The 18,624-nt window shown below is 46.2% G+C and overlaps 7 protein-coding genes across 7 annotated transcripts; 3 read left to right on the forward strand and 4 right to left on the reverse strand.

The window, feature by feature from the left end:
* Positions 1-751: 751 nt before the first annotated feature.
* SERLADRAFT_462192 (uncharacterized protein) lies at positions 752-1,270 on the reverse strand (the record flags this gene model as incomplete). Its single annotated transcript, XM_007315951.1, has 1 exon — positions 752-1,270. The coding sequence occupies one exon, from the start codon at positions 1,139-1,141 to the stop codon at positions 935-937; it is 207 nt and encodes a 68-aa protein (XP_007316013.1).
* Positions 1,267-2,814, reverse strand: SERLADRAFT_447151 (uncharacterized protein; the record flags this gene model as incomplete). The annotated part of the gene is made up of 3 exons (XM_007315952.1): positions 1,267-2,059; positions 2,115-2,426; positions 2,486-2,814. The coding sequence occupies 3 exons, from the start codon at positions 2,812-2,814 to the stop codon at positions 1,267-1,269; spliced, it is 1,434 nt and encodes a 477-aa protein (XP_007316014.1).
* A 368-nt stretch (positions 2,815-3,182) lies between these two features.
* SERLADRAFT_462194 (uncharacterized protein) lies at positions 3,183-6,243 on the forward strand (the record flags this gene model as incomplete). Its single annotated transcript, XM_007315953.1, has 10 exons — positions 3,183-3,671; positions 3,722-3,900; positions 3,957-4,097; positions 4,150-4,290; positions 4,346-4,985; positions 5,043-5,087; positions 5,138-5,317; positions 5,370-5,610; positions 5,667-5,917; positions 5,966-6,243. 5 exons carry the CDS (start codon positions 3,186-3,188, stop codon positions 4,746-4,748), a joined length of 1,350 nt encoding a protein of 449 aa, XP_007316015.1.
* A 1,087-nt stretch (positions 6,244-7,330) lies between these two features.
* slh10 (hydrophobin) lies at positions 7,331-7,774 on the reverse strand (the record flags this gene model as incomplete). Its single annotated transcript, XM_007316166.2, has 3 exons — positions 7,331-7,377; positions 7,445-7,482; positions 7,536-7,774. 3 exons carry the CDS (start codon positions 7,772-7,774, stop codon positions 7,331-7,333), a joined length of 324 nt encoding a protein of 107 aa, XP_007316228.1.
* A 1,880-nt stretch (positions 7,775-9,654) lies between these two features.
* On the reverse strand, positions 9,655-10,384 carry SERLADRAFT_462197 (uncharacterized protein; the record flags this gene model as incomplete). The annotated part of the gene is made up of 3 exons (XM_007315954.1): positions 9,655-10,010; positions 10,070-10,136; positions 10,193-10,384. 3 exons carry the CDS (start codon positions 10,226-10,228, stop codon positions 9,892-9,894), a joined length of 222 nt encoding a protein of 73 aa, XP_007316016.1.
* A 2,161-nt stretch (positions 10,385-12,545) lies between these two features.
* SERLADRAFT_462199 (uncharacterized protein) lies at positions 12,546-15,503 on the forward strand (the record flags this gene model as incomplete). Its single annotated transcript, XM_007315955.1, has 6 exons — positions 12,546-13,301; positions 13,351-13,774; positions 13,830-13,858; positions 13,919-14,178; positions 14,237-14,987; positions 15,059-15,503. The coding sequence occupies 5 exons, from the start codon at positions 12,649-12,651 to the stop codon at positions 14,977-14,979; spliced, it is 2,109 nt and encodes a 702-aa protein (XP_007316017.1).
* Positions 15,504-15,552: 49 nt separating this feature from the next.
* Positions 15,553-18,541, forward strand: SERLADRAFT_462202 (uncharacterized protein; the record flags this gene model as incomplete). The annotated part of the gene is made up of 10 exons (XM_007315956.1): positions 15,553-15,719; positions 15,782-15,863; positions 15,934-16,833; positions 16,892-16,961; positions 17,019-17,766; positions 17,834-17,909; positions 17,975-18,228; positions 18,290-18,357; positions 18,416-18,443; positions 18,504-18,541. 5 exons carry the CDS (start codon positions 15,642-15,644, stop codon positions 17,065-17,067), a joined length of 1,179 nt encoding a protein of 392 aa, XP_007316018.1.
* Between the last annotated feature and the right edge of the window lie 83 nt (positions 18,542-18,624).

Raw genomic sequence — 18,624 nt, forward strand, 5'->3', positions numbered from 1 at the left:
GTATTCTAAAAAAGCTAATGTAAAAGGTATAGTACTAAATCTGGGTCCAAATGGTTGTCCAGATGTAGCCGGCTTATTGGGCTCTCAACTCTTCCCCAACTGGCGGACGCAAGTGCGCGGCTTGGTAAGGGGTATACAAAAGTGAAAAGGTAGGTAAAAGTTGTAACTAATAAAACCTCAACAACTCCACATTGTCTCAGTCTCTAAGTACAGGGTTGTGGGGTCGGGTGATAGGAGATAGGGGAATGGTCTCAAAGGATGAGTTCAAGGGAGAGGATTAGATAAAAGTGGTGATGGTAGATGGGCAAGGGTTAGGAGATGTGATAGGAGAAGGAGGTGTGGTGAGGCGAATGTAAAGTTTGAGTAGTGAGAAGAATAGGAGAGTGATGATGGGAAATAGGATGATGATGATTGTAGCCTTTGTTTGGCTCATTCAACCAGGTGCTATACCAGCTTTCAATTATATAACGCAACCACTATAACCGAACTAACGGAGTGGCAACGTCGAATCTTAGCAAGTAGTTGAGCAAGGTATATAAAGAGTAAATTGAAAGCTGAGGTATGTACAATGTTGAGTAGCTACTTATATATATATGTAGGAATGTGTCAGCCTTGAGGCACTGACTGAGAAACATGAGGAGAAGGCATGTGTGCTGAGTAAGTAGTCACGTGACTTAAGGTCACGTGACAAGATAAGATAAATACTATGTATTGATTAGATAAGGTGAAATGAGTGTTTCTACGTCAGAGTTGGATAGATAAGGGGATGGATTAGGTTCTGGAGTTTGAGATCGTGACAGAGTGTCCTCGGTTTCCTTGGTTTCCATATAATGTATTGCCACCTTTCCATGTGGAATCTGTTACCAGAGAAGTATCCCATTCCTGTAGCCCTTTCCTAGTGAACTGTCATCAGTGTGGAGACAACCCATATTGCTTACACTGCACTACCATACAACACAAGACTACTGTACTCGTAGTCTACTCTCCCTTGCAAACCCCAAAAGGCAAGCCTTATATGAGGACACCTAATATGGATATGGAAGTCGATATCCCAAGGGACTGAGCAGTAGATGCTCCCAATCTTGTTTACATATACCGTGTCCCTGTACTGAACCATACGTAACGTTGTTTGAAATTCCATTGATCTTGTGAAGGAGCATAGATTATCTGATTAGTTGCCAAGTTCATGAGTCAACTTTCAGAGCAGGTTTAACGTTTGCATAGTGACTAGAGTCGAACAACATGTACTGGGATGTTGAATATGACTCATGATATTCGTATACGTTTCTTCACAGGCGTAGACATAGCCAAAATGTGCTCCCGTTCATCGCCCAAACCAACCGCTGGATGACTTCCCTCCAGTTCTGAGTCCTCGTAGATACCAGGTAATAGAAGCACGTCTGGTGAGCTGCTTGGTAACCATATTTCTTCTATCTCGGTATCGTCACCGAAAACGTCCATACCAGGGCTAGGGCTGGTATTCCGAAGAAGGTTTGACGGACGACCGAATGCTCGGGACGCAGTTCTCTTTCCCTTGACTTTCACTGGAGTGGCTGCAACCAAAGTGACTGCCTGATTTGCATCGCGTTTGGAAGCCAATTTCCTGGCAGGTCCACTGCCTCCATCTCTAATATCTGCCTGGCTCTTTGTCGGCTTGATGACTTTTTCCTGGGTCTTCTTCCCTTTAAATACGCGTGACATGCTGATCTCCCTGCTGAGCGCCCGTTTTATAGTTGCGCCTGAGGTTGCTGCTCCCGAGCGTCTCGCGTCGGCATCTTGAGCAAGTGAGATGGAGAGTGATCGTGAGCGCGAGCGCGCGTCGGAGTGTTGACGTGATGATGGGGAAGTGTGCCGAGAGGACTTGTCAGGAAGAGGCCCTCCGGGATTTGCTCTATAGCGCTGTCCGAGGGAATGAGGATCGAAGGGGCGAGGTTCAACGGATGTATTGGAAGGGGAAGGAGAACGAGATGCAGCGGACGAAGTATCGTCGGAGAAGGGGGAGTTTGGGAAGACCTTGGAGCGAAGTAGAGCACACGCCTCAGGGAGCAGATGTTTGAACCTACACCATCACACACGTTAATGTATACCAGGAAATGCAATTGAACATCACGCACTGAACTTCAACGATGTCCTGGCAGAACAGTTGCATCCAGTCGTATGCATCTGTTGGATTCTGTTGAATTCGTGTGGATTGCGCTTGTTCATTGAGGCTAACAGAGTCAACAAGTTGCCACATAGATAGTTTATCCATGAAGGATTCCAGACGTTCCTCTACGGTGGGGGTGATAACCTTTGCCTTTACTCTAGTATGCTTTGATTTTTTCGGTGAAGTCGTCGGTGCAGGATGTATGGTTACCGGAGGTAAAGGAATGGAAGGACCTGGGAGAGAAAGTTTGAGAAGGTACAGAAGAATTTGGAGCTGAACTCTGCCGCACATTACATGGTCAGAGTTGTAGGTATATTTAGGACATTAAATGGCACATACTCGCGTTTCTCCAAGCGGTCCAACCATCCTATCCTCCATTTTTCTTCGATCATTACTGCATCCTCACTGTTTGGACGCGTTTGATCTTCGTCGTGGTCAACTTTCTCGTAATTCAGTGCGAACCACATCATATCTTCCTCTACTTCACCTTCACCGCCATCATTCGCAAGGATTTGCGGTAACTCGTCGTGATATTTACTAGAAGATGACCGTGCTGAGAGGAGAAGAGGCTCTAACAGGGCGTGTAGTGGGTATGGACAGTCGTTTATTTCTGAAGACGACGCGACTTGTACGCGTTGAAGAGATGGAATCAGGAAATGAAGCGGCATAATAGACTTGATAGACATGTTTAGTCCACCTGCTCTACTGATGACATATTATCTGAACAAGCTTACCTCTGGAAGCCAGAGAAACTGAAGATATGTGCGAACCACGTATTGCTCGGGTGTCTCTTCACTGATATCGTTGAACGGGTACTCGCGATTAATGGATTTCTCTTGTGCAACAGACCATTTCAAGCTGTTCTGACAGACCAGCGATAACTCTGATACAAAAGACATGTAGTATTAGGTGAAACTTTAAAGCAGGTGGTGGTTAATGACAGAGCCGATATTGGGAGAAATATATTTAATAATTATTTCGACGCTTTCTGCAGTGCCACATTTCGACTCGGCGTCGTGGCTGTGCTATTTTCTTCGACATGTCCTCCACTGAGCTTGAAGAATCCAGTGCTGCACCACCGGCTACTTTCAAGTCTCTAGGCTTGATTGATTCTTTGCTGCAGGCTCTCGAACAAGTAAACCACAAGGTTCCCACTGATATACAGACAGAGGTCATCCCACATGCGCTAGAAGGAAAAGACATCATCGGCGTCGCTTCAACAGGATCAGGGAAAACTGCTGCATTTGCCCTACCTATTTTGCAAAAATTATGGGAAGAACCAAAGGGTCTTTTTGCTTGTGTGCTTGCGCCAACACGTGAACTGGCGTATCAAATTTCCCAACAGTTTGAATCTTTGGGTTCCGATATGGGTGTGCGGTGTGCTGTGATAGTAGGAGGGGTGCCCACCGTTCCTCAAGCTGTGGCTCTTGCAAAGAAACCTCACGTAGTCGTAGCTACACCTGGGCGACTACTGTGGCATCTGCAGGAAACTAAGGGGTTCGGTCTAGCAAACCTTAAATTTCTGGTAAGCATATCACAGATAATCAGATGTAGTCACTACTAACCCCCGTCAAGGTTTTAGATGAAGCTGATCGTCTTTTGGACATGGATTTTGGTCAAGTTATTGACGACATTCTCAAAGTTATACCAAAACAAAGAACTACATACCTCTTTTCTGCAACAATGACGAGTAAAGTAGCGAAGTTACAACGGGCCAGTCTTAAAAATCCAGTTCGGGTTGAAGTTGCGGGGAAGTGAGTCATTTGTGAGTCTAACTTCTTGTTTGTAGGCTAATATTGTTTGGGAACAGGTATCAGACTGTATCAACTCTACTCCAATATTATCTCTTTATCCCACTCAAAGATAAAGATGTCAATCTTGTATATCTAGTAAACGCCCTTGCACAAAACTCTATCATCATTTTCACCAGAACTGTACACGATGCCGCAAGGTAACTACTTGTCAACTTCATTTCGCACATATGTCGCTAAAATTTTGATAAGGTTGACCATCGTTTTACGAACATTGGGTTTCTCAGCAGTCCCATTACATGGCCAGCTTAGTCAGAGTCAGCGCCTTGGTGCATTAGCTAAATTCAAAAGTGGTGGTCGAAAAATTCTTGTTGCTACTGATGTTGCCAGTCGGTCCGTATGAATCTTGGCATTGCATCTTCACATCTGATATACTCTACTCTTCCAGTGGTCTAGATATCCCTTCGGTCGATATCGTGATTAACTTCGACATACCAACACATTCAAAAGATTACATCCACCGAGTAGGCCGAACAGCTCGTGCTGGTCGCTCAGGAAAATCGATAACACTTGTTACACAATACGATGTAGAGCTCGTCCAACGCATCGAAAGCGTCATAGAAAAGAAGATGGAATTGTGGCCAACGGAGAAAGAGGAAATCGCGCTACTTACCGAACGAGTAAACGAGGCTGGTAGAATTGCTGCCAATGAGTTGAAGGAGCAGGATAGTAAAGGTGGACGGAAACGTGGACGATCAGATGGTGGGGGTAGGGACGACAAGGACAGAGACGACGACGTTGTGGAGGCTGGTATGCCGGTCAACAAGAAAAAGATGAAGAATCGAAGATGATGACTGAGCTTGGAATCTTCAAAAACTCGCATTCACTCCATGAATGCATACAGCCCAGGTCACGACGGATAAACATACTTGCCTCACCTGCAGGTACTTACCACCAGGATTGGGTACAGCATCAACGCTCGGACTTAGGTTGATGCTGTCCATTTCTGAATATTAACTTGCCGCAGAGTGCTAGCTTTCAACTCTACAGTCGTATCAATGGTTATTTTCTAAAATACTGATTATCAGGTCTTTCTTGTTGTCCTATGCGTTTTCCCTATCCAATTAATCTATGTGTTATAAAAGATTACTCGGCATATTTGCATAGTGACGATAAGGCTGTCAGCAACGGTATTTGGTCCTAGGACAGGTTTTTCGGGCAATGACGATTTTTTCTCTAGTACGAGTACAACAAGATAGTCTATTCACCCACGAATTCTCATCAAGTACCACATATTCCCCCGCGAATCTCCTGGACAATTCAGGCGTTCTAGTTGACTCGAAGCCGTGATACAATATGTGACAAATTATGACAAGCATGATGCAGATGACAACTCCCTTGAACACATGTCTTGTCGATGGTAACTATTGTTCTCGCAGCATACTTGTTCGGCATTACTAATTGCCGTTCAGTCAGGCGTGTACCCGAGTTGCAAGAAGGGCATATGCCAAATTGCACCACTGCAACGACGACGTTGATTCAAATCAAAGGGAACGGTCACACTGGAGACACCAATGTTGAAGCCAATGGTGGGCAGTTGCATTGGCTCAGCCGAATCAATGGCGACAGCATGAGAGAAAGACGAACACACTGATATGCTTTTATTACCCTCTTCAAGAGAGTGCTTTTAAGTTGTTCATAATTTCATCGTACCTGCAAAACGAGCATGTTTAGGACCTCGGCGGCGTAAAGAGCAAGTCCGAACGCGCCCTAAAATTCGAGGAACAACGGAGATGTCATATTTGGAGCTTTGAGACCGTCCTAGCGGTTATGAGCTATGCAGTATGCGAAGGATTGCACGTTTTGGGGGTGGAATTTGGATTTCCACTGGAGAAAGATATGTACGGGAGGAGGGGATCAAACCGAGGGGAATCCTGATATTCCGACCCTCAAAAAAATAGCCGACCCCGACGTAAAATGGATCCAGAGCTACCAGTCTGCGAGGGCCCAGATTACCGTGGTATTCATATCTGCCATATCTGCTGCACCTATCACTCAAGACGTTTAGGACAGTTACCAAGGAGACAAGTACAGCACTTCAATTCTTCACTGATTGTGATGATGCCAAACATGTTTATAGTCCTGGTGACACGATGATGCTGAGTCTTTTTCCTTTTATGAAGTTCCTGTGCACGTGCAGACGGTTCCAGGTTCATGAAAGGTGGGAATGCGGGCATACCTTGAATGACTATATTGTCAACGACATTGGCAGCGGCGTCAATTGCAGTAGCTGTTTTTGGAACAAGTTTATGAACAACTAACGTCCAGTGACGCAAACTACCCTGTACGAGGCTAGAGAGTCTGTGGTTGTATGACACGCTCATGGTACTGTGATATCTACCAGTACCAGTCGTGAATCAAGGCACATGTAATGGTAACGGTATACAGCCTCACCGTCATGATCATGTCAGCACGGACAACGAAGGTAGAAAAGGACCCTTTTGTAAGACGAAGCGGCACAAGAATAGAAGGTATCTTGAAGAGCCCGCCAAGAAGTGATTCCTGTTGGGTAGAATTGAGAACTTCGATATTCTGACAGATAGTGATATCACGAAGTGAGGCTGTCCACTGGCATGAGGAAGCGTCGGCAGCATGGTCACGTTTTTGCTACACTGAAGAGTTATCTGCCTTAGTCCTCTTCCGCGTAGGTTCATTTTGGTTTGGGCAATCTAGGTGCCAGACACCCTAATCAGTTAGAATCGAGATCGTATCACTATTTCAACTCGTCAAAGCAACTGGCCAACAAAATAATATACCGGTACCTGGTATTGCAGTGCAGCAAATGCCTATTCAGGTAAGACGTTAGGCGTAAATGCGCTATGGGTGGAGCTTAATGGCCCTTGGAGTTGTGTGTTCCACGATTCGACCGTCAATGCCTCAACAGATCAATGACTTCGACAGCCTCCATGCATGATTCCCATGTCAGAATATTTGTCAAATCGGCAATAATAACACTCCCACTATCTGCGTGGCGCAAAAAATGTACAAGGATGCCAGTCTCGATTAGGAAACTCTTGTCGTTTGCATGGAGCGATCCTTCGAGGTGACCCAACGCGGTGACCCAAATTCGCCTAGCGCATCAGGTAGATGATCTCTATGTTACCATTCTCAATTCAAGGTCATGATAGTTAATCATATCTCTGTCGTGCTCTTTGGATTGTTCAAAGCTCCTTCTATAACCAGCCTTGATGGTCGGGTTTATTTCACACTTATATGCTAACTTTTGGCTAGACTCAAGATGCAACAGTTTTCTCATGAAACGAAGATCAACAAAATATCGAGCCCTAGTAAATATGGTCCGTGTCTGGAAGCAGATGCGAACTAAGTACTCTTCTTTTTCCACCGACTCTAACAGGCCCTCCAGGCGGCTTTTTCAAAGATTCAGATTGACGGGGCTGCAGCCGAAAGATATAACGCCATCTGTAAAAAAATTTAACGGTAAGCGGGAATCACAGAATGAGTCTAGGAGGTCAGGAGGCATGCGTACTGAAGTTGTTGTTCTCGCAGCAGACGGGCTCGGCATTGCTGAAGATATACAATTAGAAGTGACTTCGATACTATTGAACAAGCCGACATACCAAGTAGCACCGCTCCCAACGCCGACGACGCTAAGAGGATCGCAGGTCAAACCGATGGGCACAGCAACACTGGACGCAGAAATGCCCAGAATGCCCATGAGAGTGGAAATGGCAGGGGTGACAGTGCTGGATACACTGTTGCAACATTGGACAGGTGCGGTATTGCACTGGCTAGCAGGCGTAGTAGCGATGACCCCAAGGGTGAAGGTAGCAACGATGAAGGCAGGTTTGAAGAACATTGTGATTGTGAGTGATGTTTGAACTGATTGTTCGAGTGAAGAAAAAAGTAAAGTACTGGACCTGCCTTTATATGCTTTTGAAAATCGTTCCCCTATTTGGTCGGTCTCCAGAATGGACGGTTAGATAAAACTTTTGGGCGAAGGATCAAGAGCATGGGAACACAAGTGTCATTACGGAAGCAATCAAGCGACATAAAGAGGTCTAGAGGAAAAGCCAGTTAGCCGACCCAGAATTCCTACTTGTCATTAGCTGTCAGCTCCACTCCAGCGGTCGTCATTCTCATATATGGAGACATTCAATCACCTTCTTTGATTCATTTCCTATCACCCGTGGTGTTAATTACCCCGTACAGGCCAGTACTACACGTAAATGCTACCAACGAAGATCCTGGAAGGCTACACCTACTGCGACCTGTCAACATGAGATACAGTACGAAGAGATTAGCTATGAAGCAAATATATGTAGTGGAAAGGCTCACAGTACAAATTGAGTGTTCGCGGGTACACGAAAACTCGCATAGGGGCCAGGTCCTGCCAAGCGTCGCGTTTATCCGTAGTTCGGTCACGGATACACGCTCAAAGATGACTGACATGCGCTCCAAGGGACATACCTCGTTGGGTACTGACATGCTGCTCTGGCTTCCACGGTATGGCCCTTGTGGCGTAAATGTGTCACAGGAACTCAAGTAGCATATCAAAACCATGGTAGGCAGTGCCTGAGGAAGATGATGCTCGCGAGCTTTTACAAAAACTTGAATTCCTTTCCTTGTTACGCCGCCTCATCAGGCTAGGGGGGATGAGTTCACCGTTTTTGGCGGATCCAGGGAGTAAAAGTATGACCACCATAACGTTACAGCATTGGCAGAGAAGCGCGGACTGACAGGTGTCTCTGGAAATGATGGGTATTTTCATAGCGTCGCCTTCGCGTGCGTAATGCATAAGCAGGGGAAGAGCGGTTCATCGAGACAGTGAAATATACTTATGGAGCTTGACCATTGCAAATAGAGGTCAGAAGACTCTGAAGGGCGGTATAGGTACATTTTCCGAGGATTCGTAAGATGGGGGGATGAAATGAAAAGGAAAAGAACCAGTCTGGGAATAAGAAGCAGTTCAGCAAAGGTCGACCACGAGTAACACAGTTTTTGATTTACCATTTTTTTCAATTGTACAGGCCTTAAGAACTTCGAACCAGAACGGGTCAAAATAGAATGTTTCGTGGAACTGTGGCTCGGCGCTCAACGTTCATGAGCGGTCAAACTTCAGAAACTTCGATAGGTCCAGTACAGGGGAAGGTACCATCACCACGCGCCAGTGGAGCACCTCTATGACACTACGAATGTATGAAGGAAGTGGGTTATGAGGAAAATGCTTTGTTACGTTGACGGAAAGTATACAGACACTAGCACCTGGTTTACTGTACTCGGTTGCAAATGGAATCCCCGTGCGATGCTGATAGGCTACTTGAGGTCCTCGGGAGTACCGGGCAACCTCATGACGCAGTTAACGGAGACCAATTCGGTTCCTGGGCCATAGTCTAGGCGGAGAGGAGAAAGCGGCGACCTCGAAAGAAAAGAAGGTATTCTACCAAGGTACTGGCACGCATCGTGACTGAGACTTAAACCAGGTGTCAAATGAATGATATAACATATTACCGCTGCGAATTCAGTGCGTGGATGTACAGCGGAAGCAACAACAGTAGTTTCCTTCTACGGTAGAGCACGTGTTTCATTATTAAGCTCAGCCACTCGACGAGGCCGCCGTCAGCAGCATCGGGAAGGACCCAGTTATTCGACTCAAAGGGCCCTAAGCCCCAGCATGCTATGGAGTCTTCCACTTCAGTTAGCTTGTGACTAAACTTCAAACCTTAAGTACCGGTATGTTATCTTTTAAACTTTATAACGAAACGCAATCATCTGAGCCAGCCACTTGGGAACTTAGAGCCGCATTCCAAGATCCTCGTTCATGTGCGTGCCATTGAACCTCCCTCTGGTGTCACGATTCTACATATCATGATCCTACATACCAAATCCATGAACAGCGAATTTCTACACTAAAAGCCGTATCACATGAGTTTTAATGTCCTGACATGTCCAAAACTGACTTTTGGTAAATCATCCTCATGGCCTGAGTTGCATGTTGTAGGTATCCATGGGACCAAAATATCTAGCAGGCCAAAATAAAATGTAGATGGATATTCCAATGAGGAGAGGAAGCGAGTCGAGGCAATAGAAGTATACTTTGCAACACAAATGCTTCAGTATTGAGACCATTGAGGACTGACATGTGCGCACAAACCTTCATGAGTTAGGAGATAACCACCATTTCCCTGTGCCAGTTCTATCACACGATAAATACATCGGACCTTGAGGAAGGCCAACATCAGCTTATTCAAAGGCGTTGAAGATACAACAAACTCACCATGAAAAAGAACGAAGAAAAGTGCAGAAGTTTCATGATTGGCCCCCACTTCTGGTCGTTCAGTCTGATGCCTTCTTGGACGATACTCCTGTGTGCACAAATAACGAGCAAAATAAACAGGGCAAATGACAAGGTCTGGAGCACGAGGCCCACGAGAAGAATGCTTGCTCCAAGATGGTCTGTTGTCGCGTTGGTCGAGCCTTCCAGTCCACCTCCACTACTCTAAGAAAAGGGAGATATGAGCGTTAGAAGGTACAGGCCATAAAAACAAATGGGTTGCGCAAACCTGGATAAGGAAAGTTGTTATATCGCTCGCAACAAAAATGCGGGCCACTCTTTCAGGCTTAATCAAAGAATGATGCTGATCCACACACTGAACAAATAATCGACCGTAGAGGATATAGTTGAATGCCAAGTAAGCTGCAGGAGATAGAATAATAAAGAGCTGTTGGATCATGAAGAGACTCAGAGAATTTTGATTCGTAGCAAGAGGGATGCGAACAAAAAACCCGGGCACTCATGACTGCAGGGCGGTTAGACAGAAATTCATCCATAAATACCGTGAACTCACAGTAGGCTGCGATAGGGAGATATAGGCCCCACCAGCTCCTTGCGCTAACAAGTCGAGACAACAGGGAAGCGCTGGCAACGAGATAAAGACCTCCTGCTACTGCTGCGGCGATCTGATTGGGAGTATAATCTAAAGACAGGCTTATCAGCCACGGCGTTGATACTACTAAGGAGCCGTAACACATACTAAACACCACCGACACAATGGTTGGCCGATGAGCGTCTGAATTCGTAGTGGTGGTATTTTCTACACCGCTGATCAGCTTGATTTCACAGACAAAAAGTGGGCAGGGTGGCTACTCACGAGCTGTTGCTGTAGTGACATATAGAGCGACAACAAAGAAAATTAAAATCACTCGAAGAGTCGTCAGGTTTGAGAGGATGAACATGATGCAAATTGCGAGTAAGCTAAAGATGCTGAAAACGTCGATTTTTCTTGACAGAGATGCTGAGTGGGTCGCCAAAGAGTGCCTAGAAGTATTTATACAAAGATCAATGGATCAAAGTGTACATGAGAATGTCGCCAGGTATTGAACTGCGGTTGAGTGTAAACCTCACTTGTGAGGGTAGCCCATTCACCACCTTTGACATTTCGACATGCGCAGTTGCGAATTTAGTTTGTGCTGGCATGGTTGCAGCACTTGGACAGCGGTATAGTACAGCAAAATTCCAGCTTGTAATTTGAGGTCCCTGTTCTGATTTTTTTTTTCAAAGTGCAACGAAAGAAAGCAATTTTTGGCCTTACACTGGAATATTGGGCAGACGCAAAAACAAAGATAAAGGTTGCAACGACCCAAAATGCCACATACGAGCGGAACTTTCGGACAAGAACGCCCTTGATATCTATCATTTATGCCAGCACTGAAAGGCGTCAAAGACATATACCTGCGAAGAATACACGATAATTCGTCGTGAACAATGATAATATTTTTAAATAGTGTAGACCAACCTGGTTATCCTTGAATGTGTGTGACCCAGTCCTTTTCCAGAGGCCATCACGATGTCATGGCAAGCACCGCGTTGTAGTTCATCAATCACGAGCACTCCTGCGCATCCGCCGACCCGCTATCTAACTAAACAAAGGACACGGATACAAGTATTAGCGTAACTATACCACAGCTTAATAGTAGATAGACAGACCCAGTCATCGCGATACTTGTGTCTGAGATGCTTAGGACGATAGACGTCGCGTTGAGAAAGATTGTGACCAGCTATCCTTCAGGTCACAACAACATACCCAAAGTGCATGGCATGCTGCGTAGCTTCCTGTAGTGCACTAATAATTGATTCACAGTTTTATTCTGAAAGTCAAGACTCATCAATGGTGACAGAACCAGCTGTATGTGCGCAGTAACAAGTGCGCAGCCAGCCCAGGTGTTCGTCCTGGGAGAGCCACAGAACGTTATCGCCAGAGCCTCATAGTTGCGATTAGGAAAGGGTCCGACGAGGCAGTGCAAGACTGGGCTCAGAATGTTGTTACTGTCAGACACAGAGCCGGACATTGTATTCACCTCTCAGAAATATGCAGACGTAGCTTATTCACTTGAATTTCCTTAAAATTGGCGTATTTCTGACGATCTTTCTTCTTGCTGTGATTTGGATGGCCGCGTGCAATAGTGTGGTTGTTCTAAAAGGTGTGTTTTTCGGTATGGACCGGCGAACGGCCTGCATGAGAGAGGAGTGCGCAGCCGCTGGAGTTCAATATTCAGATGCCGGCGGCCTGAAGGACTCCGTAATCTCCACGCCGACTCATTCAGCATGAGACCATTCTTATTCTTATTTCAAGGTTTTTTGTTTACAGTGATCATATCTGTCTGAAGGATAGGAGCACAATTCCCCAGCCATTGACGGTGCGCTGTTCCTACTGATAACACTTGTTGTACACCATGTCAGCCTTAGAGCTGCATCCTGGGAGCTCTAGCAGCACGGGCACGCGGTCGAGCCCTCGCACAATCCCTGCGAAGCGTGCAAAAGCAGCACAGGCTTGCACCTCTTGCAGAAAACATAAGACGCGCTGTGAAATGCTAGATGGTGACAGTTGCGGATACCAGTGTCATCGCTGCAAAGTTCTCAATCTTCCTTGCTCATTTGAAACTTCTGGAGCGCCCTGCTCGGAGAATGACCTTCCCCCTGCTACGCGCGCGCGTTTGAGCGACGATAATTCGACATCTCGACATCACCCGTCTCCATCATTTCCAAAATTTGCTCAAGACATTGCCATGGATGATTCTGTATCAAGCTCTCCGTGGAATACCAGTAATACAGAGCAACAACCTCTCACCACTCGCCCTATGCCCCAATATAGATCCCAATCAAACGACGACATGGATCTTCTACATCCTGAGGGCTTATTTCCAATTCAACAACGCCCCTGGGGTTTTTTGAAATTACCTGGTGGCTTTGATGGCACTACCGTTCCAATGTTGGCCATGCAAGCCCTTACGAGAGCAGTTCCCAACGAAGAGCCTTTGAAGAATAAAGTCGAAATATCTCTCTTGCATATCCTTGGAAAAGATAAAGTTAAGCATTTACTAGATATGTAAGCATGCTAGTCATTTAACAGCATACATTGACCTATTTTGTATCAGATTTGAAGAACGCTATAGTCCATGGTTAAACTTGCAACCTAGCCAACGAACCGAGGGACCCCTTTTAAGACTTGCACAATGTTGTGTCGCATCTAGACATCTAGACCTACCCATAAAAACCATCGTGGCACCACAGTTATACAGACTAGCCGAAGAAGTCGTTTTCAAGCAAATATTTAGCCCTTTACCATCTACCGACTCCATACACGCCATGCTTATTCTGTCAATGTGGGAGCCTGTAGATGATCCCACCCATAGGGAGACGAAGGACGGACGTCTCATGGCTTCCTCAGCTGTCAGCATGGCGATGAACCTTCGCTTAAGCGAGGCTATGGTATACGCAAAAACACTGCGTGAACAGACGAAAGACCCATCTGATACCTCTGCTGCTGAGTTGGCGGAGGCAGTCGATAAAGCTCGCCTGGTTTGTTTCTTTGTCTTAGATCTTTATCGTTCATTGATCACCTGATTAACCTTAGTGGTTTTCTCTCACTAATTCAGAATCAATGTAAGTATTTTCCAAAGATTTATACTTTCCTGTAGTTCTCAGTTCTCGATCTCTCTTTAGGTTATGCATTGGCACGAGACGAGACCCGATGTCTAGATGTAAGGACCTCATCCATGATGCAATCGATTCCTCGTCATTATCCACCATTGGAGCAGGACGAGATTTGCGCTTATCGCTGCTGTCTCAGATATTCGCGACTACGGAGCATGGTTTATCGATCCGACTACTTTCTATTGGAGATCTAGGCAAATTTTACAAAGAGATTCTCGATACGTTGATGAAGATGGACAACTTGGAAAGACTCGCATCGCCCTTATCAGGTATGCAGTCTTTATGAGAACAAGCTTTTCCGACAACTTATACTGCGTCCTAACCTAGTTCTCGCAGAACACGAGGTGTTTTATTTCCACATGCTTCAAGTCATCTATCAGTGGTGCCGTTTGTTATTCCTAGTTCATGCTCTTATGGAGACGAAGAACATCATATCGAAGCACCATCATGAGATCCCATGGTTCCTCCTAGCGGAGCACAACGGCATTAACCTTGCAAGGAGTTGGGGTCAACAAGCCCTCGTGCTCTCTGAGGGAATTTTAATAACATCTCTTTCCCGCCCTGAGCTAGCTCTCCTCAGCTCCGCCCCAGATAACTTCTTCTCTATGATTACCCTCGCCACCTTCTTCGTCGTCTTGTCGAAATGGTCCATGCTCCAAAACACAGGCGAACAGCTCCCTGGCTCAAGCGATAGCATATTAGCGAAGACGATTGAACGTTTATCGCAGGTGGCTTGTTCTCCTGATCATGCCCCAGCGAGATGCGCCCAACTTATCAACGCATGCGTGTTGAGTTTCAGGCGGCGAGCATCTGAAAAGACTGAGTCAGAGCCTCTCGAGCGTAGTGCGCTAATTTTGGAGCATTTCAATACGGCTGCACGAAACTTCACGGAAAGAGTGGCGTCGACGTCCTCTCCTTCCCCTTTCGTCACTGGAGAAGGCATGTCTCAGGTTTTTCCTTCGTCGTTCCCTATAAACGATCCGAACTATTTTATGAATTCTGACATATTCCTGGACAACAACTTCTGGGCGTCGTTCATGGCGAACCTCTCTGAGGGTTCGTCTGGTTGAAGAAGAAGGTACGGTATTCTTTCTAGTGTTCAGTTTTTTCATATAAGGCTCATAACCTGATATTCATTTTTTATTCAAGAATTGAAATGCGATATACAGTTGATACAGAACACTCTATATAGACTTTCGATTATGTATCCATATACACTCACCTCATTGTATTCCTTAGGACCCTCAGCGTACAGCCTGAATGATCTGAAAAATGGATCTTATCTCCTGAGCAAAATGTAATGATGCTATGCCCTGGAACTGCGGAGCGAGCTTATCGTTTATCAGGACAGCATGGTGTAGACCTGTCTAGACGGTTGCTGGGCCGCGGGTCGCAGCGAAGTTGATAGCTTTCTGTGGCATGATGTTGGGCATGCGCCTGTAGATTCAGAATAATGTTATCCAACACCACGGAAAAACATTTCAAGACTGCTGAAGCTTCTGAGGCTTGCAATTGTCGCTAGTATGCTGTACCAGTAACTCCATGTAGACAGTTGTGTTGAACGGTTGCCGGACCGCCAGTAACCCGGACTTAACTAGTATTTGTGTTAGAATTTAACAAGCTCAGCGCCTCCTAGTTCCTTTGACTCAGACCTGCAGTAAACAGGTATAGCTTATCTGCACTGACATCGTGTAACAACCTTCATTGCCTATCAGACTTAATATACGAAAGCATGTCTTCGTCCAATATCAGAGTGGTCGTCAAACTCCCATACAACCGCCCTGAGCACCCTCACCGCGAACCCCCTAGAGTGCGTTTAGCATCTTCACCTGCTGAAATTTTACCATTCACATATGAATCTTTTAAGTTCAGATTGAGTGGAATGCAGAAAAGGCCAACGTTCTGTGGGAAGTAATCGCTCTGTCGAGGACGAGCGATAACGGCGGGACAGATTGTAAGCAACCTAGTTCCACGTTCAACGTCTGAGATCTCCTTACAATCTTATCATGGCGCTTTTTCTTTAGGGAAAGGCCTCGCCGCACACCTAGAGGTGCCTCTTCCTTACCTGCTGTACCGCGCTCAAGCAAGATATGAAGAAGACCTACGTGGCCTTCAAGACATCAAAGGTGTACTGAGCCCTACTTCCGGACAGCCAATAACAAAAGTAAGCGAAGAACCCTCAGCGCCGGAACCTTTATCAATTCGAATCCCACAAAGACGACCGAGTGGAAGCGCAGCTAGACTCTCTGCACTTTCCTCGTCGGGTCGAATCTCTACGCCGCTGGGGGTACGTGCTCGTCTAAACTCTCTAGGCCACCATACCCCAGCACAGCCCAAGAAAGCCTCGTCTTCGTCTACTTTGACTTTACCAAAGAAAATTCAATCCCACTTGCGCCCAGCTTCTGAGTCTTCCTCTGACGAGACCGATTCTGATGACGAGCAACTCGCCAGGGAGGAAGAAGCCGATAGAAAGCACGAAGAGCAGGAAACTTTGGATCGTAAACTAGCAAATCTCCAGAAGTTGATTACAAATGATGCTTTGGGACTTGTCAGCTCACCAGAGTCCAAAGGAAAGAGCAAGGAGATCACACGTGGGCGGTCTATTTCTGCCCTTCCTCGGCCTCTCCATGAGAGTTTTCGCCAAGACGAGGTGAACAATCGCGATCATAGTGCTAGTGTGTCTAGTGCAAGCTCTCCTCGGGAATCACTTCCATCCATATCCTCGCCTCCACCTGAGTCTCAGCCGCACTCTCCAATGAGCAGACACATTTCATCCAGTAAATCTTCCAGTCCACCTGCACTGTCCTCACGGAATGCAAAGGGCCAACCTCATATGCGCTTTGGGGCTTTGGTCGCTCAAGCAAACGCGAGCGAGCAGGAAAGCAGTCAAGGGTCCTCTGCTTCTAGCTTCAGCGACATAAGTGGTCTGTGTAACATAACCGTGCATTGTATCAGCTAGTGTAACTCATGCTCGATTTTCAGATGCAAGTCTCTCTGCATCTGCTTTAGAAAGTGCGCTGCTATCAAATATCCGAGGCGGTGGGTCTCGATTGTGAGTCGTGCATGTAATATGATCCTTGTTTCCCAACTGACGTGAGCCTGTATATAGCTCTGCTATCGCAAGAAGTCGGTTCAGTGGTCGAGGCATCCGCCAGTAGCAGTGTTAGAATTACGATTGCCTGGCTAACATGATGAGACCACACTTGATTACCAAGTGTCCGGATTTTGCTTATGATTTGTTGACGCCTACTTACTACAGGACATGTCGACACTTATTAATTACCCGTATTATTCCCTTTGTTCAAGTACTTCTGTGCAGTTCTAGCACCTTCCATATTGCTTGCGTGTCTTCATTGTGCCAAAGTGCTGAAAGAGACAAGGGAAATGCAATTGTAACCGCGAAGTACCTGTATTCTACTCATACGATCATCCTGATCTGGACCAACTTCCTCGAACTTCGACCATCACATTCGCGACTCTACAGCCAAATTTGCTATTAGCTTTTTCATTTCTTCCCCTTTAAAAGCCCTGTTGCTCCTACGATGGAACTGACATTTATTAATGACCTCGGCCAACCTTTCGTTGTCGAGATCGACCCAAATATGGAGCTAGAGAATGTTATGGCTCTCGTCGAGGCCGAAGTGAGCCCACTTGGGTCTACCCAGCAGCGACGATAATAAAAACATTAACAATGGAATTCTTGTTTAATCGCAGTCCGGCGTGCCAGTCAGCGAGCAAAGCATATCGTACGAGAATAGGGAGCTGAGTAACCCAAAGGCAACGATGCGGGAATGTGGAGTGAACGATAAAGCGATACTCTTGCTCAGGCGAAAGGTGGGGCGAAGTGCAGGTGGCAGGTAAGCATATTTCGTTTTCTTCTCATCCACTCTCGTGGTCTCCCTTTTCACAATGCGCGCTTTCAAGGCCGATAGAGCAGGATGCAGAGATGATGCGTTTACAGATACTCGGCGACCCACAGCTCATGCGCCAACTCCAAGAAGTGTGTATAGTCTCATGTCCTTTGTGATCTGATTCAGTTGCTCATTAGACATCGTTCATTCATAGACTCAGCCGGAAGTGGCAGCTGCTGCACAAACAAACCCTGCAAGATTCGCTGAACTCCTTCGTCAGACGAGAGACCGTCAGTACGAGGCAGAACTTGCCCAGCAACGCGAGGTCTCGCGGCTGAATGCGGATCCATTCGATGTCGAGGCCCAGCGCCGTATTGAAGAGGCCATTCGTCAACAGGCGGTTATGGAGAACATGGAGCATGCGCTTGAGTACGCACCAGAGAGCTTTGGAAGGGTTACGATGCTTTAGTAAGTCTGGTTTATCTGACCTTGGTACAAATATCGTGTGGATATATCCCTCCCTCCAAAGTATTCCTGTGGAAGTCAACTCGAAACCAGTCAAAGCCTTCGTTGACAGCGGTGCGCAACAAACTATCAGTGAGTCTCACAGAAGTTCCGCGCATATATTCACTGTGTTGACTTTATATCTTTACAGTGAGTCCAGAATGTGCCGAAGCATGCGGGTACAATCCTTCCCCTATTCATTCAGTGTGGACGTGAAATGTGATATATTTCTTTCATAGTATAATGCGGCTCGTCGACCAAAGATTCGCAGGCATCGCTCGTGGTGTGGGAACAGCAAATATCTTGGGTCGAGTGCACAGTGCCCAGCTTAAACTCGCTGAGCTACATCTTCCATGTTCA

This window comes from Serpula lacrymans, assembly GCF_000218685.1.
Source record: "Serpula lacrymans var. lacrymans S7.9 unplaced genomic scaffold SERLAscaffold_4, whole genome shotgun sequence".
Lineage (NCBI taxonomy): Eukaryota > Fungi > Basidiomycota > Agaricomycetes > Boletales > Serpulaceae > Serpula > Serpula lacrymans.